Raw genomic sequence first — 23,114 nt, forward strand, 5'->3', positions numbered from 1 at the left:
GCAACAATGCAAAACGTTATGTTTGGCGTAAAAGTAACACAGCTGAACACACCATCCCCACTGTCAAACATGGTGGTGGCAGCATCATGGTTTGGGCCTGCTTTTCTTCAGCAGGGACAGGGAAGATGGTTAAAATTGATGGGAAGATGGATGGAGCCAAATACAGGACCATTCTGGAAGAAAACCTGATGGAGTCTGCAAAAGACCTGAGACTGGGACGGAGATTTGTCTTCCAACAAGACAATGATCCAAAACATAAAGCAAAATCTACAATGGAATGGTTCAAAAATAAACATATCCAGGTGTTAGAATGGCCAAGTCAAAGTCCAAACCTGAATCCAATCGAGAATCTGTGGAAAGAACTGAAAACTGCTGTTCACAAATGCTCTCCATCCAACCTCACTGAGCTCGAGCTGTTTTGCAAGGAGGAATGGGAAAAAATGTCAGTCTCTCGATGTGCAAAACTGATAGAGACATACCCCAAGCGACTTACAGCTGTAATCACAGCAAAAGGTGGCGCTACAAAGTATTAACTTAAGGGGGCTGAATAATTTTGCACGCCCAATTTTTCAGTTTTTGATTTGTTAAAAAAGTTTGAAATATCCAATAAATGTCGTTCCACTTCATGATTGTGTCCCACTTGTTGTTGATTCTTCACAAAAAAATACAGTTTTATATCTTTATGTTTGAAGCCTGAAATGTGGCGAAAGGTCGCAAAGTTCAAGGGGGCCGAATACTTTCGCAAGGCACTGTACATGGAATGTACAAGGTTAAAGTCAGAATCTCGCCCACACACAACCAGTGGGTGCCAAGGTAATTTCAGAGCTCTTAATGTGAACCCCAGCCAACCTCATCATGAAACCTTGGCATAAACCCATCTGATCATGAATCTCTGTTGTAGCCTACTCAGAATGCAATCCAAATTTGATTTGTGTGTTGACTTCTCACTCCAATAGCCAGGACTCAGTTTTCCTGAAGAACAAGTGTTTGTGATTTGCAACTTGATCAAATACTGAAGAAGAGAAGTTGAATGCCCTCACATCAATTGAACACATTGTTGTTGTTAAAATGTCATTTTTAACACACTGTGCCACACAATGAACCCTTGTCTCTTAAGCATTTCAGAATATCACTAATATGTAGCATATTTATTAAATATAACAGTCATTTTACTTGATTTGTGTGTGAAGCATAACCATTTGCAATGAGATGAAACCAGCTTACAGTGCATTCGGAGAGCTACTTACGTATATGTGATATTTAAGACATTTTCTAAAAACCTGTTTTTGCTTTGTCATTCTAGGGTATTGTGTGTAGATTGATGAGAGAGAAAAAAAACGATTTAATCCATTTTAGAATAAGGCTGTAACGTAACAAAATGAGGAAAAAAGTGAAGGGGTCTGAATACTTTCTGAATACACTGTATATCTATTAATTAGTGCAATAAGTCTTGACATTAGATTTGTTCAGTATGAAGTATTTGTCCAGTATTGAAAAGAAAAACATGCATGGCATTTTGTGCATACCATCCATGCCATTTTCATGTGATTATTGTTACAGTTTATATCTTGTTTTTTTTGTGCAAAACATCAGACCACAGCAAGCTTGCTAAAGAGCTTCGAGAGGGACTTATTATGTAATCATATCATATCAGTAATCATATTATGGAATCCCAATCAGAGCCACTTATTCCATCAGAGTGGGCTTTCCCAAAAGTCAGGGCCAAGCTCGTCGGTCGTTGGTCATGGGTTCTTAATAGAGACATGATGGGTTCCTGTGCTAACATGTTTGGGAAAAACCACATCAGAATGTTATTTGCTCTGGCATGTTCAGCATTACTGTACAGTACACCTCCTATGTGGTGCTCAGGCCTCTGGGCCAGTCTAGATGACTGAGTTGTTTTTGTTCCTGCGGCCAAGATTGCGGCTGCCTCTCTTGTTCCTCCTCCAACAGACGCAGCAGACGATGAGACTGGTGATGACAGCGGTGCAGACTACCGCGGTGATAAGAATCTGCGTGTTCCTGGACACGCCCTCTCCGTTCCCCCGCCCACTACCGGTGTCCTCCCCCTGCTCCTGGGTGGGTGTGGCCTCTGTAGCAGGAGAGGGGGTGCTTGTCTTGGAAGGGGGGGTGTGGGGTTTCCTCCTCTTCTCTGTGGGGGCGATATCAGGGATGGCTGTCGTAGTATCCTGCATCAGCTCGTTGTTGGTCAGATTGGCTATGCTGTAACCTCTCAGGGCAGAGGGCGTGAGGCACACCACAGCACTGAGGTTGGTCTTGGTGGGGTGCCGTGTCAGCCAGTCGCGCAGTGGCACAATATCCTGGTCGCACCTCCAGGGGTTGTCAGCCAGCAACACCTCCTTGGCCACTGTTAGGGTGCTGAGGAGCTCTGAGGGCAGGTTGGGTAGGGAGTTGTTGTGGAGGACCAGCTGGCCAAGTTGTGTCTGGCCCTGGAGAAGCCCTGCGGGGAGGGAGCTGATGTAGTTGTGCTTGAGGGAGATGTTGACCAGCTTGGGCAGCCCCTGGAAGGTCCCTTCCCGCAGGCTGGTGAGGAGGTTGGTGTGCAGCGACACTTCCCCCAGCTCGGCCAGTCCACTGAAGGCCCTGGGGGACACAGAGCTGATCTGGTTCCGGCTCAGCACCAGCAGACGTAGCTGGGTCAGGTTGCTGAAGGTTTTGCCCTCCAGGCGTGTCAGCCGGTTGTCATACAGCCATAGCTCCTTCAGAGCCATGGGCCCAAAAACCCCTGGGGACAGACTCTGGAGCTCATTCTCATACAGGGAGATCTGGGCCAAGTTTGGGAGGTTGAGGAAAATCCCCTGTGGGAGGGAAGTCAGCCGGTTGCTGGAGAGATAAAGCTTCTGCAGGCTCTGCAGCTGGGAGAACAGGTTAGCGGAGAGATGAGTGATGTCGTTATCCTGCAAAGAAATCTCCTCCAGGCTCACCAGGTCATCCAACGCTCCGGCAGGGATCTCCCTGAGAGCGTTCCGGTTCAGACGCAGGGATTTGAGATTTCTCAGGCCCCTGAAGGTGTCCCTTGAAAGCTGACTGATGTTATTCCTGGCTAGGGAGAGATGCTGCAGCTCAGTGACAGAGCGAAAGGCCTCCTCAGGTACAGACGTGATGAGGTTCTTGCTAATGTCCAGGGTCCTAAGAGCAGTGAGGGAGTTGAGCCAGGCAGGGCGGAGCACCAGGAGCTTGTTGCCACTCAGAGTCAGAGATTCCAGCTTCACCAGATTTAGAAACAGGGCCTCAGGCAGGTCATTCAGCTCAGTGCCGGTGAAGCCCAGGGCACCCAGGTTATGACTGAGGTCAAAGGTGCCAGGGAACACCTCTCTGATCCCAGTGTCTTTGACCACAAAGATGCCAAGGGCCTCGGCAAAAGTAGCCAAGTCATGGGGTTTGAGAGCGGTAATGTTGGTGTTGGAGATGTAGAAGGTGGTGGTAGAGCCAGGCACTGAGGACGGGAACTCTGTGATTGACCTGCCTTGGCAGAGGATTTTGCTGTCTCTGCACTGGCATACATCTGGGCACACTCCAAGAACTCCACTGATGGAAAAGAGGAGGAGAAAGGGGTAGAGATTGATTGACAGGTCCATTGATGCTCCTAGAAAAGAGGAAGAGGGGTTAGCTTTGTTTGATGCACACACAAACAAAATGTCAAGTTAATAAAGCCGTATGTGTTTGCACGTGACACTAAACAAAAAATCCACAAAGTAAAATAAGATGTTATAAATAAAATGAGTGATGTGAAAAATGCTTCAGACAAATAAAGCTGCATCATAATTTCTTGAAATTGTGTTTTGTAAAATTGGTTTTATGTGGATATAGGACCATGGGAGGGTGCAGGCCAAAGAGACTAGCCTATCGTCTAGTACTGGAATCTTAAATCTCTGTTGACTTAGGGGCAATCGGCAGTTGCTATATCCATTTTTTGTACTTATTTATTAATGATACACTACATAACCAAAAGTATGTGGACACCTGCTCATCGAACATCTCATTCTAAAATCATGGGCGTTAATATGGGGTTGGTCCTCCCATTGCTGCTATAACAGCCTCCACTGTTCTGGGAAGGCTTTCCACTATATGTTGGAACATTGCTGCAGGGACTTGCTTCCATTCAGCCACAAGACTATTAGTGAGGTCAGGCACTGATGTTGGACGATTAGGCGTGACTCGCAGTCAGCGTTCCAATTCATCCAAAAGGCGTTCGATGGGGTTGAGGGCAGGGCTCTGTGCAGGCCAGTCAAGTTCTTCCACACCAATCTCGACAGACCATTTCTGTATGGACCTCACTTTGTGCACTGGGGAATTGTCCTGCTGAAACAATAAAGGGTCTTCTTTACTGGAGTGTTAAGACTTTACCTCACTGGAACTAAGGGGCCCATTCCATGACAAACAGCCCCAGACCATTATTCCTCATCCACCAAACTTTACAGTTGGCACAATGCATTGGGGTAGGCTGCATTCTCCTGGCATCCACCAAACCCAGATTCGTCCATCGGACTAGCAGAGAGTGAAGCACGATTCATCACTCCAGAGAACGCGGTTCCACCTCTTCCAGAGTCCAATGGCAGCGAGCTTTACACCTCTCCAACCAATCACAATGCATTGCACATTGTGATCGTAGGCTTGTGTGCTGCTGCTCGGCCATGGAAACCCATTTCATGAAACTCCCGAAGAACAGTTCTTGTGCGGACGTTGCTTACAAAGGCAGTTTGGAACTCGGTGAGTGTTGCAACCGAGGACAGGCAATTATTACGCGCCACGTGCTTCAGCACTCGGCGGTCCCGTTCTGTGAGCTTGTGTGGCTTACCACTTCCCGGCTGAGCTGTTGTTGCTCCTAGTCGTTTCCACTTCACAATTACAGCACTTACTGTTGACCAGGGAAGCTCTAGAAGGGCAGAAATTTGACTAATTAACTTGTTGAAAAGGTGACATCCTATGGCGGTGCCACATTGAAAGTCACTGAGCTCGTCAGTAAGGCCATTCTACTGCCAATGTCTGTCTATCAATATTGCATGGCTTTGTGCTCGATTTTATACACCTACAAGCAAAGGGTGTGTCTGAAATAGCCGAAACCACTGATGTGAAGGGGTGTCCACATACTTTTGTATATGTATTGTATGTAACTATTGATTCTTGAAGAATATAACTTATAAATGCCTCATGAACTCTGTCACAAAATATAAGCTTGTTTTACTCCAATGTTTGTAAACAAAGTAAATGTAAACAAATAATAGCCTCAAAAAATGAATAAAACTATAATGTTGATGTCATAGATGGTCAATCCTTGCGTCTGTCCATGAATTTGAGAGTGGTTACATTTCTCCAGCCCCACTCCTCAGCTTTTTCATCGAAACAGGGGAGGGGATCCACTTTGTTATTGTTTCAACTGCTTAGTCCCCATTTAATAGTACTTCATCGTTGAACGGAATGGGACGGTTAACATAATATGAGTATCACACCTTTCTATTCAAACGAGGGTAAACCAAAAGTACGACCATACATTCATAGTTTACAAGAAACTGTGTGTGATAGGCTACATAAGAATGGGATGTTTTGGTTTTCATGTTTCTCTATCTTTGAAAAAAGGGAATATGTAGTGTTGTTCTATGTGGTTGGTATTTCATATGATGCTGTCTTTTACATGGTCTGAAACGCCAAGTGTTTTCACAACACTCTTTGGGTGTTTCAGAGTACTTCAATTCTATTTTGAAATACATTCGGTGTATTCAGTGGTGGACAAAGTACCCAATTGTCATACTTGAGTAGAAGTATAGATACCGTAATAGAAAGTTACTCAAGTAAAAATGAGAGTCACCCTGAAAAATTCTACTTGAGTAAAATTCTAAAATATTTGGTTTTAAATATACTTAAGTATCAAGGGTAAATGTAATTGTTAAAATATACTTAAGTATCAAAAGTAAAAGTATAAATCATTTTAAATTCTTTATATTAAGCAAAGCAAACAGCATAATTTTCTTGTTTTAAAACTGTACGGATAGCCAGGGGCATACTCCAACACTCAGATATTATTTACAAAAGATGCATTTGTGTTTAATGAGTCCGCCAGACCATAGGCAGTAGAGATGACCGTGTATTCTCTTTATAAGTGCGCAAATGTCAAAATGTTCCTGTTCTGCTAAGCATTCAAAATGTAACGAGTACTTTGGGTTGTCAGGGAAAATGTGTGGTTCTATGTCTTTGTTGTAAATGTTTTGTGGCCAAACTGGTGGCAGTTATGAAAAAAGACAATAGTTGGAAGAGTTCATTGAAAATAATGCCATTGTGATTATATGTTTACTTTTCAGGCTGTCTCTAAACCATATGGTCTATCCACTAGAAAATCATGGATCATATGGACACAGATATAAAAGAAAATGAATACTATGTATGAATACATTTTTTTTTTAAGTTATTCAAGTATAAATTTGCTAAATTACCATAAATTACCTGTTAATTACCTAAAATTACAGAAGATTCCGGTAACTTTGATAAATCACCGGTAGCTTTGCAACCCTAGTTAGCAGACACTCATATGTAGAGCCACTCGAGTAAGTGCTTCAAATAAGGAAAATGAAACCACCTCAAATATCGTTAGGAAAAACTTCAAAAATAAGTGCACTACTAACATGTTATTAATTGAATGAAAGGTAAAAAGTTGCAAAGTACCAGTAAAAGAAGTGCAAAATTCAACATAAAATATAAAACATTTAAGTGTGGCTCCAAGTGCTGTAGTTGGAGGATGGCCACGCCAAAGCCATAGCAGACTGGTTGACTGCAGCTGTCTGGGGCTGTGGACTGTTTCAATTGTTTATAATGACAGAGGAGGCAGCTTTTACCACCCACTGGGCACAGACGTCAATTCAACGTCTATTCCACGTTGATTCAACGTCATTTCTTTGCAATTACATCGAAACAATGTTGATTCAACCAGTGTGTGCCCAGTGGAAATGCTCTACCAATATTAGAGTCCGTTTGGTTTCGGGCTCTCTCCATAAGGACCCTGGTTCGTTATTAAAATCAAATGGCAGCAGAATGCTATTTTCTGTGTGGCTAGGACGTATTAAAACCTCTACAGGATCGGTGGGTCCCCCACGGGACGGTTGAGCTGATGTTGGCAAATGCGATTAGCATGAGGTTGTAAGTAACAAGAACATTTCCCAGGACATAGACATATCTGATATTGGCAGAAAGCTTAAATTCTTGTTAATCCAATTTACAGTAGCTATTACAATGAAATAATACCATGCTATTGTTTGAGGAGAGTGCACAGCTATGAACTTGAAAAGTTATTAATAAACCAATCAGGCACATTTGGACAGTTGAACAGAAATGCAATGGTTCATTGGATCAGTCTAAAACTTTACACATACACTGCTGCCACCTAGTGGCCCAAAACCTAAATTGCGTCTGGAATAATACATTATGGCTTTTCTCTTGCAATTCAAAGAAGATGGTACAAAAAAAATACAAAAAACGCATGTTTTTGTCTTTGTATTATCTTTTACCAGATCTAATGTGTTATATTCTCCTACATTCATTTTACATTTCCACAAACGTAAAAGTGTTTCCTTTCAAATGGTATCAAGAATATGCATATCCTTGCTTCAGGTCCTGAGGTACAGGCAGTTAGATTTGGGTATGTAATTTTAGTCGAAAATGGAAAAACAGGGGCGGATCCTTATTAAGATGTATTTCCAAGGCAGCGTGTTTGTCCTTCCATTGAACACAGCCACAGAGGAACTGTTTTTATTCAGGCCATGTATTATTCTTTTTAAATAAAGAATATACAATTATTCCTGGTGTTTCCCCAGATGTTACCCATTTCAATACACTTTCAGTTCAGTTAGTATGTAGCCTATTTGCTTAGAGTTATAATAACATAGTTATAGTTTATTATCAAAATATCGGTGTCATATCTTATGACTGCGACTAGATTTTGATAACTTTTGTCCTCGTCAAAAACATAGCAACCTGTGTGGGTGTGTATGTAACATGCTGCTCCCCACGGGACATAATGACAACCACTGGAACTTGGTCAGTATTGACTATAGCAGCGGTATAATGACAGAATCGTTATCTGACTTTATCTCTGACTCTTAGGCAGATGTTTCATCTGAAGAAACTGTAGTTGAACATTATCCTATCGCAGTTCCCCTTTAAGTGTTGGGAGGAAAGACATGACAGACATGATTTAACAGCACCATTGGCCAGCAGAGGTCATTCTGAGGTTATGAATCGCAACACATGCACTATTTTGCCATTCAATAGTATGCCATAAATAAGGTAGAATCACTGCCGTATTGCAGTAACACACAGAATAATCTGAAAATGGTGTCTATTTTATATGCCTCTTCTGACTCCTCAGCAATATTCAATTCTTAAGGTCCCTATTTGAAAGAGCGCTGACATTTAAAACCACGACTCCTCTCTGATATAATCTGTCCCAGTTTCACCAAACCACAGTCTGGAGTGGGCTGGAACTTTCTACAGTATAATGGCTAAAACATTTCCAGTTCACCATTAATTGCTGAGATCTTTTTCCCCCCGATTTCCAGGACTGAATTATCAGCAATTTGCCTGTCACAAAAGATCCGTCCAGCAAAAAGGAGGGTGAGCGTATGTGGAAAGTTACACAGACTAACAACATCACAGAGGTAATAGAAAGTGACATGAATGATGATTTTTTTTACGAAAGTTCCTGAACAAAATCTGTTATGGGCTGAAAGTGTAGTTTCAAAAACAAATTTCTATTCAGATTCCCACATCATTTGCAAATAGTAACACCCCAAAATAGTACCGTTTTTTTTATTCAACTAGACAAGTTTGTTATTTACAATGACGGCCAACCCCGGACAGAGCTGGGCCAATTGTGCGCCACCCTATGAGACTCCCAATCACGGCCGGATGTGATAAAGCCTGGATACGAAACTGGGACTGTAGTGACGCCTCTTGCTCTGAGACGCAGTGCTTCAGACCGCTGCGCCACTCGGGAGCTCATTTTAAGTTATTCACGTTGAGTCACAACCCAATGATTTATTGATGGTTACAGAAAACCACACTTAACAGTCGTCTACTTTATAATCACAATGATAGCTTTGGTTTTGCTTGGACAATTAAAACTTCATAATAAAGTTTAGAAAACACTTGACGAGTATTAAGTGGTGTCCTGCTAACTATTGTAAAACAAGATGCTGTAGTCTACGTGGTAAAGAAGAGCTTACCTTGTACAGTACTTGGCAGAGGAGTGAACTGGGAAATTAGTTGGTGGGGACCGTCTGTTATCTTTTATCCTCTCTCGTCACTATGCCTCTTCTCGTCAGACTGTCTGATATGATTTAAATAGAGATTCCAGTCTCGTCCAGAACCACACATCATCACATTGTTCTACTCTTCGTCATCAGGTCCATCATTCTCATCAATATTTCCTCCCTTGCTTGCAACGCCCTGTGCTCTCTCTCTCTCTCTGTCATACCCTCTCTCACACATTTTTGGGAAGTGTGGTGGAGGGGAAAGCCCCACCCTTTGTGTAAAAGGGCTAGGTTTGTATTTGTGTGAGTGTGGGCTTGGGATTATTTGCATGAATGTGTGTTCCTTGGAGCGTGTTTGTGTGTCTTGTTGTGTGTGTGTCTTGTGTCTTGTTTGTGTGGAATTGTTGCATGCAATATGAATGTATATACTGTATAATTCAGGACTGTTAAGAATGTAGGGAAGGGGGATGTGTGTGTGTATGGGACTTTATTGTTGTGTGTCTGCACGAGCATAAGTTAGCATTTGTGTTAGACACTGACATTGAGCTTTCGATATGGGTTGGAGGGGCTGCCCAATTTACCGATGACCAAAAGCCTGATCATGTTCCCCACATAAGAGGGGCCGGCCCAGGGATTCTTCTCATGCATAGCTCAGAGTGTACAGAAATACTAGCCTAGAGATCAATCCAAACAGATAACCACTGTAACTGGAATGACTTCAGAAAAAATGTTATAGTCCTTGAGTGGCCCAGCCAAAGCCCAGACTTGAATCCCACTGAAAATCTGTGGAAAGACTTGAAGTTTGCTGTTCACCAACGCTCCCCATCTAACCTAACAGAGCTTGAGGAAATCTGTAAGGAAGAGTGGCATAAAAATCCAGATGTGCACGCTGATACAGACATACCCAAGACAAAGCAAAGCTTTACTCGCCGCCAAAGGTGTTTCCACAAAGTATTGACTCAGGGATTTACTTTTTACTTATGTAAATGAGATGTTTCAGTATTTCATTCTCCATAAATTTGCAAAAATGTCTAAAAACATGCTTTCACTTTTTGTGTGTACTGTAGATGGTAAAAACAACAACATTCTGAAGGCACTGTGGAGAAAGGAGGGTTTATATTCACATATTATTCTCGTTAACATTTCGCTGACTGTTGCTGTAAAAGGGAAATCCATTTGTTTTATGACACAGACACAGAGCAAGGGCACGGATACCCCCACTTCCCCCTGAAACAAGATAGCAAGGGTGGAGTTGACATATATCTCAGAGGGTCCCAGCAGCACCCAAGACATTTAGCCTACTTTACGAGACCAGCATTGTCAAAATACAGATGTAAATGATTACAACTAAGGAACACTTAACTAACCCTTTGCAAATGCTTTGGGTGTTTTTTTCCGGTGCAGTTTAGGGTTGCAAAGGTACCGGTAATTTACTAAAGTTACCGGAATCTTAAGTAATTTAGGTAATTAACAGCTAATCTATGGCAATCTGTGGTAATTTTGGTGAGGTATACTTCAATAATTTATCATATAAACTATAGAATAAATGTCTTATGTCTGTGTCCATATTGTCCATAAGTTTCTAGTGGATAAACCATGTGGTTCAAGAGAAAATAGCCTGATTAATTAAAAAACAGCACCTCATCAACAATGGCATTATTTTCAATGAACTCTGCAACTCTTACCACTATTGTCTTTTTTACCAACTGCCACCAGTTTGGCCACAAAACATTTACAACAAAGACATAGAACCACACATTTTCCCTGACAACCCAAAGTACTCGTTAATAACTGAGTAACTTTCTATTACGGTATCTATACTTCTACTCAAGTATGACAATTGGGTACTTTGTCCACCACTGGATACACCGAATGTATTTCAAAATAGAATTGAAGTACTCTGAAACACCCAAAGAGTGTTGTGAAAACACTTGGCGTTTCAGACCATGTAAAAGACAGCATCAAAACACTAAAATAATGTTCTGCCAGACTGTGTCTCTCATACAATCAAATCGTTTTTAATTGAAAATGGTTTATTAAATAAATATTGATTGATGATGATTTTCCCTCAATAATCTGATAAAACATTTTTTTAAAGACACTGAGAATTGAATACTTTTTATATATATATTTAACTTCCTTCCTCTTAGGCCAGAGGCACAATGTATGAATTTCTGGTTGGATCAGAATCGCTGTTAAAATCGTTGACCAGTACGGAGAATTAAGTAAAACCACAAGTCCAAATTTCCATCTCCATACAAGGCTAAAGGGACAATTTTAGCTAGCTTGCCACTGAAGGACAACAACACAACGACATGCAACAATTCAAGTTGTTTTTGTCAATGATTTATTACTCTCAATGTGATGTGATTGGAGTGAAGCCAAATCCAAACATGTTTTTTTTTTGGTGTGCCAGGTCCATTCACAGTTGAGCTCACTTATTTTAGCTCAACGCTGATTGATTATTATTTTATACTTTTTTTAATCAAGGGAGGCCAAATGCTAGCTGGCTACCCTTTCATTCAATGCTAAGGGGGCGGCAACAATGCTATATTATTTTTGACCAGAAATCAGCAGATACAGTGGGGAGAACAAGTATTTGATACACTGCCGATTTTGCAGGTTTTCCTACTTACAAAGCATGTAGAGGTCTGTAATTTTTATCATAGGTACACTTCAACTGTGAGAGACGGAATCTAAAACAAAAATCCAGAACATCACATTGTATGGTTTTTAAGTCATTCATTAGCATTTTATTGCATGACATAAGTATTTGATACATCAGAAAATCTGAACTTAATATTTGGTACAGAAACCTTTGTTTTCAATTACAGAGATCATACGTTTACTGTAGTTCTTGAACAGGTTTGCACACACTGCAGCAGGGATTTTGGCCCACTCCTCCATACAGACCGTCTCCAGATCCTTCACGTTTCGGGGCTGTTGCTGGGCAATACGGACTTTCAGCTCCCTCCAAAGATTTTCTATTGGGTTCAGGTCTGGAGACTGGCTAGGCCACTCCAGGACCTTGAGATGCTTCCTACGGAGCCACTCCTTAGTTGCCCTGGCTGTGTGTTTCGGGTCGTTGTCATGCTGGAAGACCCAGCCACGACCCATCTTCAATGCTCTTACTGAGGGAAGGAGGTTGTTGGCCAAGATCTCGCGATGCATGGCCCCATCCATCCTCCCCTCAATACAGTGCAGTCGTCCTGTCCCCATTGCAGAAAAGCATCCCCAAAGAATGATGTTTCCACCACCATGCTTCACGGTTGGGATGGTATTCTTGGGGTTGTACTCATCCTTCTTCTTCCTCCAAACACGGCGAGTGGAGTTTAGACCAAAAAGCTCTATTTTTGTCTCATCAGACCACATGACCTTCTCCCATTCTTCCTCTGCATCATCCAGATGGTCATTGGCAAACTTCAGACGGGCCTAGGCATGCGCTGGCTTGAGAAGGGGGACCTTGCGTGCGCTGCAGGATTTTAATCCATGACGACGTAGTGTGTTACTAAGGGTTTTCTTTGAGACTGTGGTCCCAGCTCTCTTCAGGTCATTGACCAGGTCCTGCCGTGTAGTTCTGGGCTGATCCCTCACCTTCCTCATGATCATTGATGCCCCACGAGGTGAGATCTTGCAGACGCAGATCATTTATTGAAAAAAAACAACATGTTGCTCGGGTCAATATTGTCATAGTTGGGCTCAAGCTCACCACCTCTGTATGACATCATTACAGTCTGTGTCATAATTCCTTCCTCCCCAAAATGATCTACACTGTGGATTGCGACAATCTCTTCTCCATCCTCCAACACCAGCATGCCCAACCGTCTGTAACTCCCTGACATTCGCCGAATCACCACCCACCCTTCACCCACTGATGTATCGGCCCCCAATTTCCCCACAATATTTCCTCCAACACTCCTGCTTAGCTCCGTTAATGACGTTCCTCGCTACTGCACATAGCTTTTTATTGTCAACCTCTGAACTCTCTATTGAATATAGTCTCAGGTTTCTGTATGATAAATTTCTAGCACAAAACTCAGCACCACCTTCCTTGTTCCACCAGGGCACACTGATCCATGCCTTAGAAGGTATTTTCTGTGGGATAGTAAGTGCAGAAACTTGATTTATCATTGAACACATGGATTCATTCCATTCTTCAACGGAGCCATCGCTATTAACCTTTTCACTCCTTCTGCACATTTCTCAGCAAATTCCTCCCATTGAGCTTTTCCAAAGTCCTGGCATCTAGGTTTTTCATTCACTTCCACCAACAGTTTTCTGCCAAATAAGCTCAGAATCGGGAAATGGTTGCTCCCAATTGTACCGGTTCATTACATCCGAATCGCCTCTTCTTGCTGGATCCCCCGATGCCAGCGTCAGATCAATGCAGGACATATTTGCCTTTCCAATCTGAAATCTTGTTCGCCATCTATCGTTTATTCAAACTAATCCATAGTTATCAAAGAATTTTCAATAACTTCCCCGTTCTGATCCATCTTTGTACTACCCCTCAGCAGCGGGTTGTGAGCATTAAAATCCCCTACCCACATCACCGGAGCCTTGACCGCAGCCATGATCTCATCAAGCGCCCCAATCTCGAGCACAAGGCATGTTTTGTAAAAGTGAATTACTGTAATTTTACCCTGGACAACCTCACTCCAACCACTATATATTCCAACTCAGTTCTCAACATTAGTCTTCCATACTGTACCCCTAATTTCAGAAATATTGCATACCCACCCCCCACTACCCAATCAGCCCGTATGGCTACATACCCAGGCAAAACAAAATCTAAACATGGTTTCAACCACATTTCCTGCACACAGACTATCTCAAGCTTATCCTTAAATATATCCACAAACCTCTTACATTTTGCCCATTACAGATTCAACGTCTTGCATTCCACTGCAGCATATCATCTGGTTCCGACACATCCCCAACGCCGCAGTCCTCCTGAGACCCACCTCTCCTCACTGCCTCTACTGTAAGTAGGAGTGAAAACTCACTGCTGATTGATGCTTGATCCCTAAGAATGTCTCTGCTTGCTTAATCACTGCATCTTTCAGGCCAGATGACGTCTTCACCTGTTTTGCTACCCACAACACTTCCACCATAAGCCCAACAACGTATTTTTCTTCATTACGTACAAGTTCACTGGTATTACTGGTGCTGGCGGAGGGGCCATCCTTGGAACCTGCACTACCAGCGGCACTCTCACCCCAATTTGTCCAGCAGCGCCGCCCAATACTCGTTTCGCTGCCTCTGCCTACGATTCTCCCTCCTCCACTCGAATCTTCAGTACCTGCTCAGCTCGAATATGGTGCTCACAGCCTCGAAAATGCTGCCACGTGGTTTCCCCACAATTACAGTACACCGTCTCTCTTCCTGCACTCTCTGAGTACTCATGATCACTTCCACATTCCCCAGATCTTCTTGTCTGCCAGCACACCGCCGCCACATGCCCATGTCTTTGGCACTTATAGTACCGCAGTGGAGGCCACACATGTGAGTAGTCCGTGAAGTTCAGGAGTCCCAGGTTCACTCTCTGTGGCAAGGTTTCCTCACCGACTGTAACTAACACAGCCGTGCTCTCGCTTCTCTTTCCATTTTGAGTCCCCTTGAACCGGAATGTGTCTACGATTCGAGCCCCTTCCAGAATGTTCCTCAACTCATCCTCCGTTATTCCAGCGATACCCCATTAATGACTCCCTTGGTTTTTTGGTTCTGTCCTGGGACATAGCACTCCACTGCCTTTTCCCACAGTGTTTTCAGTTTCGAGGCTTTGGTCCATTTGATCGCAGATTTGCAAAAGATTAACAGGATTTTCGCATGGAGGATGTCTCCAACCTCCTAGTGCAAGGCGTCTGATACTTTAAGTGGGTTAATGCTACTGCGCATCTCTCTCTCCGTAAACTTCACAATAACCTTCAACTCCCCCCCACTTTGTTCAATTTTCATAACCTTTCCACTCAAGCCACCTGGGTCACTGTTACTGCCACTCTCCTTCTCCCTCTCTTTTCGTTTTAATAAACTCTTTCGATTAGCTACCTACCAACCAACCATCTCTCTTCCCATCTTTCCCCCCTCCTAGCATGATGTTGGTGTAACCGACCGACCACTTCTCGCAGGGATACAGCCCCTTACGATGACAGTATCATGCACTGCAAATCCAGTCGCACTAACAAATACTGCTACTATGTGCAAGCCCCAGCTAGCTCTCTCTGCCTCTCACCAAGGCCCATGGAAAACCACAGCAAAAAAAATTGATAACATAATGTTAGTTAGATTGAATGAATCAACGTGTATTAAGATTTTAAAAAATGCAATTGCGTTTAAAGTGTATGTGAAAGATCATGTATTGTGTGATGTGCTACAAAGTCAGCTTTATAATTCGGAAGTCCTCCTGTAGATAGCAAGCTAGCTAGCTAACTGCTAGCACTTGCTCTACCTAGTTAGCTAGCTATGCTTCAAAGGGGGCACAGTGGGGCTGCTGGTGCCTCATGTCTTGGCCCTACGGGTGAATGAATGGTTCTAGCTAGCTAATGGTAATACTGTCAAATTACTGTCAAACAAATCACTTTGTTTGGACTGTGTAGAGCAAGGCTCTCCAACCCTGTTTCCGGAGTGCTACATGTTGAAATGACTTAGTGAATTCGCTACCTGACTAACTATCCATTTTTTTTATAATACAGCTGTAATTGTTACTGTAGCCTGCACATATTCATTTTTATATAATACAGCTGTCATTGTTACTGTAGCCTGCACATCTTCATTTTTATATAATACAGCTGTCATTGTTACTGTAGCCTGCACATCTTCATTTTTATATAATACAGCTGTCATTGTTACTGTAGCCTGCACATCTTCATTTTTTATAATACAGCTGTCATTGTTACTGTAGCCTGCACATCTTCATTTTTTATAATACAGCTGTCATTGTTACTGTAGCCTGCACATCTTCATTTTTATATAATACAGCTGTCATTGTTACTGTAGCCTGCACATCTTCATTTTTATATAATACAGCTGTCATTGTTACTGTAGCCTGCACATCTTCATTTTTATATAATACAGCTGTCATTGTTACTGTAGCCTGCACATCTTCATTTTTATATAATACAGCTGTCATTGTTACTGTAGCCTGCACATCTTTCTTACCGCTGTCACAAATCCTGTTTTGCCCCAGAGCAGATTTTCTGGTTGTCATTTGACTATGATTCTTGAAGATCCTGAATGGTTTTGTGATACTGTCAACTCTGTGGTATTAAGCACATAACTATTTTATAACAAATGAATGTAACTTTTCTTAAGATGCCTATGCACACTCTAGAATGACATATGACGTGGTTATGATGCCCATCATTCCATTGAATGTAATAATGCGACACAGAGTTTGGTAAATTATATAACGCCCTAGTTATAACACCTGGTCGGTAGACACTTACAGTATGCAGCATGTAATAACATTTGGCATAAGTTGTCATGCAGACTGTGTAATAACAGCTGTTATTAGCAGTTGACATTAGAACATATGACAAGAGGATGAATAGTCATCTATAACACCCATTATAACTAGTGTTATAACATCTTATGAGTTACTATTTCAAACTATGATGGCTTATGAAACATGTTATAATTAAGCAATAAGGCCTGATTAGGTGTGGTATATGGCGTTGCGTCGTGCCCAAGAACAGCCCTTAGCCGTGGTATATTGGCAATATACCACAAATCCCTGAGGTGCTTTATTGCTATTATAAACTGGTTACCAATGTAATTAGAGCAGTAAAAATAAATGTTGTCATACCCGTGGTTTAGGGTCTGATAACCATGGCTTTCAGCCAATCAGCATAGCTGTTATAATGGAAAGGACACTTACAGTAAAATGTTTCAGACTAACTTATCTTTTCTCATGTCCTTTGTTTGAGCATAATACTGTACATTTGACCTTTTGGAATGACCGATTAGGAGTACGTAAACACACCATATAGAACAAGGAATATACAGTAAGAGCAGGGACTTCCAATTACAGGAGCTATTTCTGCAGTAGACAAGATTCAAAACATCATCATGGTATTTAGGAGCTTTAGTGCGAGGAAACAGCATCAAAACAGAAGGGATCCAATTCTGCACTACACAGGACTCGATACACCATAACAGCGTTTTTCAACCTTTTCCGTGTTAGTGCTCCCAATCTCTGGCAAGGTTTTGCACAACTCTTGATTATGTGGTGTTACAACACTCCATGTCATGTTTCAGAACACCTCAGGATGAATGTTTCAGGACACATTTAATCTGTCCCTACACCCTCAACCATGTGTTTCAATACTCCAGAAAAGTTAATGTTTGGTCTCCTTTAAGGTGATGGCAGCTCAGTTGCCATTAGTTTTGAAGTGTTACAAAGCACTTTGAAACGTTTGGATTAGCCAGTTTACAATTTTTTTTATTTTTTATTTTTATTTTACCTTTATTTAACCAGGCAAGTCAGTTAAGAACAAATTCTTATTTTCAATGACGGCCTGGGAACAGTGGGTTAACTGCCTGTTCAGGGGCAGAACGACAGTCAGCTCGGGGGTTTGAACACGCAACCTTCCGGTTACTAGTCCAACACTCTAACCACTAGGCTACCCTGCCGCTACAATGACTTCCTATTTACTGAAAATATTCTGACGATTCAAACTCTAACCCTATGACGGCTGTTTTTATAGCATAGTTCTCATGACTTACGGTTATGGGTAAAAATAGTGTTGCTATTTCCTGTACATACTCTAACTCTTTTTCAATCAGATCCCGTGTTTGACGTGAGCTATTGAGTGTGCGTCAGTGATGTGAATAGTGTGATCTCTGCCCACTATTATGTGAGCTAAACGTACTGGAAACGCTTAATCACCAGTCGCCATAGTGATGAACTTGGTGCTTTTCAGCAATTCATTCTCTTTTGTTCTCTGTTTGTTTTATTTTGTCAGGGAATTTATTTGCCTGGCTTCCCAAACTACTTGCTCCAGCCAAACTCTATGCCATGCCCACGGACGATCGTGTCTGCTCCGCAATGAGTCTGTATCTGAGTACCTAACCAACAATTTCTAGAAAGGAAAAACATTCTAGCCATTCTGATTGGTCCCAGAAACCGATGGGTTGGACTAGAGCCAGAACACACTTGGGTAAAGTGGCAGTTTGGCTTTGATACTCTGATTAGTTAGAGATGATTCAATAGCTGATGACTTTATTTTGTACAACACCCCTCATTTTGAAGTCAGCACAAACGACTTCAATCAGGGCAGTCTCAGACTGAAGTATGTAACGAATGATAGAGCAACGGAAGAATTGAGTTTGAGTCGTCAGGCAAGGAATTTATGCAATTAAATACAAAGTATTTAAAATTTGTGCCCTTTCAGTTTTGATAACCCTTTCAGGGACTTAAATCCTAGTACTATGAACTTCTGTTCAAAGTACTCATAGTTCTTAAATCTGCAAACACAATTGTAATGGGATAAAGCAATTGTGTTGAAGAATATGCAATTTTGTACATGGTGATAAATGAATCCCTTATGCAATGTTTCATATTGATGCTGTTTTTATAACTGAAGAATAATATACCATCAGTGTAACTTTCTGTCCTTTTCAGTCAGACCAACACCTCAAACCACTCATAGGGAATGCTATGTCCCCATCATTGTGGTTTTGTTTGTTATGGTGGTTTCTTAAATTACTGGCTCTATTTTTGGAAGGAACTTTGGAAGGAACATTTCCAAACGATAATTTGTTACTACAATATGAATGAAATTGAGTAGACATTGTTAATGTTGTAAATTACTATTGTAGCTGGAAACGGCAGATTTTCTATGGAATATCTACATAGGCATACAGAGACCCATTATCAGCAACCATCACTCCTGTGTTCCAATGGCACGTTGTGTTAGCTAATCCAAGTTTATAATTTTAAAAGAATAATTGATCATTAGAAAACCCTTTTGCAATCATGTTAGCACAGCTGAAACGGTTGTTCTGATTAAAGAAGCAATAAAACTGGCCTTTAGACTAGTTGAGCATCAGCATTTGTGGGTTCAATTACAGGCTCAAAATGGCCATAAACAAAGACCTTTCTTCTGAAACTCGTCAGTCTATTCTTGTTCTGAGAAATTAAGGCTATTCCATGCGAGAAATTGCCAAGAAACGGAAGATCTCCTACAACACTGTGTACTACTCCCTACACAGAATGGCACAAACTGTCTCTAACCAGAATAAAAAGAGGAGTGGGAGGCCCCGGTGCACACCTGAGCAAGAGGACATGTACATTAGAGTGTCTCGATTGATATACAGACGCCTCACAAATCCTCAACTGGCACCTTCATTAAAAAGTACCTACAAAACACCAGTCAACATCAACAGTGAAGAGGCGACTCAGGGATGCTGACCTTCTAGGCAGAGTTCCAAAGAAAAAGCCACATCTCAGACTGGCCAATAAAACAAAAAGAGTAAGATGGGAAAAAGAACACAGACAATGGACAGAGGAACTCTGTCTAGAAGGCCAGCAGTGGGAGAGGCAGGAATACGATTGTCTTATGACAATAAAACAGTATGACCTCTATCAACTGGAACATTTCTGTCTACCTAATAAGCCATGATCACTTTCTTCCCCACTGTTTAGACGTAGCCTATCTTTGTATCGCTGAAAGCATGCATATGGTCACCATAGCCTAATGGTTAGCTTTGGGCCAGTAACCGAAAGGTATGCTGCATCGAATCCCCGAGCTGACATGGTAAAAATCTGTCGTTGCCCCTGAGCAAGGCAGTTAATTCACTGTTCCCCGGGTGCTGAAGATGTGGATGTCAGTTAAGGGAGACCCGCGGCACCTCTATGATTCAGAGGGGTTGGGATAAATGTGGGAGACACAATTCAGTTGAAATCATTCAGTTGAACAGCTGACTAAGTTTCCCTATATGGCCATGATTTTAAGTATTTCTTTTGACTTTATCCTGTGATAAAGAATTGCAAATTTCTAGGATTAATAAAAGGTTGCTTAGCTTATACTGTAGCAGGCAATTTTTCCAACTGCTTGGGGGAAACATGGTTCACTCAACATAAGTGAGACATATTTAGCTAAGTCTGTGTAGTCATCAATACTGCTGACATCAGTTACTTTCACAATAATGGAAAAAAAGAGTTTGTCTTAATCTGTAAGGCTCTGGGACCCTCAAGATAACCATTATTTGTGTCTGTAGTTCAAAGGTCATACCACTGGCAGGAGCTGAGATCTTGTCTGAACCATTTCCCCACAATATTCTGCTTTTAATGATTCAAGTGAAAACGCAGTATGAAAACAAGCGACAGATAATATACGCCTTTGCTAAGGAAGAGGCTACACTTTATTGTGGTGTTTTTGCTTTTTCTATGATATTACGGAGCGTTTCGTGTTTGTGAGCATTTGTATTTATCACGGATCCCCATTAGCTGCTACAAAGGCAAAATTAAGGCAGTTATACAATTTTTAAAACATTACCATACATTCATTACAGAATTCACAAAACACTAAGTGGTGTGCCCTCAGGCCCATACTCCACTACCACATATCTACAACACAAAATCCATGTGTACGTACGTGTGTGTATAATGTGTATGTTATCATGTGTGTTTGCATGTGACTGTGCCTATGTTTGTGTTGCTTCACAGACTCCGCTGTTCCAGAAGGTGTATTTTTCTCTGTTTTTTTAAATCGGATTTTACTGCTTGCATCAGTTACCTGATGTGGAATATAGTTCCATGTAGTCAAGGCTCTATTGTGTACTGTTCTGGACTTAGGGACTGTGAAGAGACCTCTGGTGGCATGTCTTGTGGGGTATGCATGGGTGTCTGAGCTGAGTGATAGTAGTTTAAACAGTGCTTTCAATATGTCACCACCTCTCACAAATACAAGTAGTGATGAAGTCAATCTCTCCTCTAATTTGAGCCAGGAGAGATTGACATGCATATTATTAGTGTTTGATCTCTGTGTACATCCAAGGGCCAACCATACTTCCCTGTTCTGAGCCAATTGCAATTTCCTGAAGTGTCTCTTTGTGACACCTGATCACATAACTGAACCATAGTCCAGGTGCGACAGAACTAGGGCCTGTAGGACCTGCCCTGGTGGAAAGTGCTGTTAAGAAGGTAGAGTAATGCACAGACTGTTTTGACCATGACAGTTTACAATCCAGGGTTACTCCAAGCAGTTTAGTCACATCAACTTGCTCAATTTCCAAATTATTTATTACAAGATTTAGTTTAGGTTTAGGGTTTAGTGAATGAACAAAGGTACCTCTTCCACACTCACTTTACCGAATTCAAAATTACAATTCTTGTCTTTCATAATTTGGTCAGATATACTTAGATGTGTTGTGTCAGCGTTTGTTGCTATCATGTCATGCCTAAAAAATCTGTAAAAGTAGTTGGCAATATCAGTCTGTTTTGTAGTGAATGAGCCATCTGATTCAATGAATGAAGGAGCCTTTTTTAATTTCATTGAAGGTGCTCCAAAGCTTTTTACTATCATTCTTTATGTCATTTATCTTTGTTTCATAGTGTAGTTACTTCTTATTTGTATTCAGTTTAGTCACATGATCTCTCAATTTACAGTATGTTTGCCAATCAGTTGTGCAGTCAGACGTATTGCCATTTCTTTTGCCTCATCCCTCTCAACCATACAATTTTTCAATTCCTCATCAGTCCACGGGGATTTAACAGATTTTACAGTCATTTTCTTAATAGGTGCATGCTTATTAGTAACTGGGATAAGCAATTTCTTAAATGTGTCAAGTACAACGTCTGTTTGCTCCTCAGTACACACCACGGACCAACAAATATTCTTTGCATCAACAACATAGGAATCATTACAAAACTTATTGTATGACCTCTTATACACTATATTAGGCTCAGCCTTTTGGATCTTTGGTTTTCCTAGATATGGCTACTGTATTGAGATCACTACATTCAATGGATGTGGATACTGCATTCAAGCCCATTTCTGCAGTTGCTGCAGACAGTTCCTCCCCAGGTTGAGGAAGACGTCGGAAGCTAGGTGAGCAATGGCGTTGTTGCTGACCTCCAGCTCGGTCAGGCTCTGCCAAACCTCAAGCAGTACGGGTCAAAGGACTCCAGACTGTTGGCGTCCAGATGGAGCTGCTCCAGGCTGACCAGGGTGTTGGACGCCCGGGGAGGGAGGTTGACTTTGAAGGACAGCATGACGGAATTAGCTGCGGAGCCACGTGGAAGTGATCGTTCGATTGCACCGATCACTTCCCTGAGTGTTAGCTACCGGTGATTTAAGTTAGTTGAAATTTGGCTGTTTAAAGAAAACCAAACAATTGATTTGTTTCTCCTGGCCAATAGACTACTTTTAATACTGAACTTTCTCTTTAATTGTCTCCATTCACAATTTCAGAAGACTAGTCTAATTCCCCGTAACATTGTATTGGGTTTTCTCTTTTTTTTCCACTGAAACCCCCCTTTCTTATTTTGGGTCTGCTTGCGTGCATTTGTGTGAGGCTGCAAGCTTAGCCGTTTTTTTGTTGTTGTTTTGACTAGGCCATCAGTGATGAATAGTTCAGCCCTCCTGTTGTCAGCTCTTTTTTTGAGTCAGTGTTGCTTCAAGGCCACAAGTCACCAGTTTCTCTCTGATGATCCATTGTTATTTTCTGACAGTGTAGCTGATGGCACAGACTGACTGGTTTCCCAGAGGCCTCCACCCACTACGGTCTATCTCTGTGTATGATTCAGATAGAGTCCTATCAGTGAAGCTGACCCGACTTTTGACTCATCTCCCATCAGTCTCTCTTCCTGAAATACCAATTACATACGTAGCCAAGACAAAGGTTAGCATG

At 41.8% G+C, this 23,114-nt stretch overlaps 1 protein-coding gene across 1 annotated transcript; it reads right to left on the minus strand.

Annotated features, from left to right (window-relative positions):
- Positions 1-1,133: 1,133 nt before the first annotated feature.
- Positions 1,134-9,507, minus strand: LOC110534151 (leucine-rich repeat-containing protein 15). Its single transcript, XM_021618896.2, has 2 exons — positions 9,234-9,507; positions 1,134-3,607 (listed from the first exon to the last, which is right to left on the minus strand). Exon 2 carries the CDS (start codon positions 3,597-3,599, stop codon positions 1,884-1,886), a length of 1,716 nt encoding a protein of 571 aa, XP_021474571.2. The 5' UTR covers positions 3,600-3,607; positions 9,234-9,507; the 3' UTR covers positions 1,134-1,883.
- Between the last annotated feature and the right edge of the window lie 13,607 nt (positions 9,508-23,114).

The sequence above is a fragment of the Oncorhynchus mykiss genome, chromosome 1 (assembly GCF_013265735.2).
Source record: "Oncorhynchus mykiss isolate Arlee chromosome 1, USDA_OmykA_1.1, whole genome shotgun sequence".
In the NCBI taxonomy this organism is placed as follows: Eukaryota; Metazoa; Chordata; class Actinopteri; order Salmoniformes; family Salmonidae; genus Oncorhynchus; species Oncorhynchus mykiss.

What these genes read in the sequence shown, in the direction of transcription:
- LOC110534151 (XM_021618896.2), bottom strand. Translation starts at nt 3,599, where the DNA reads ATGGACCTGTCAATCAATCTCTACCCCTTTCTCCTCCTCTTTTCCATC.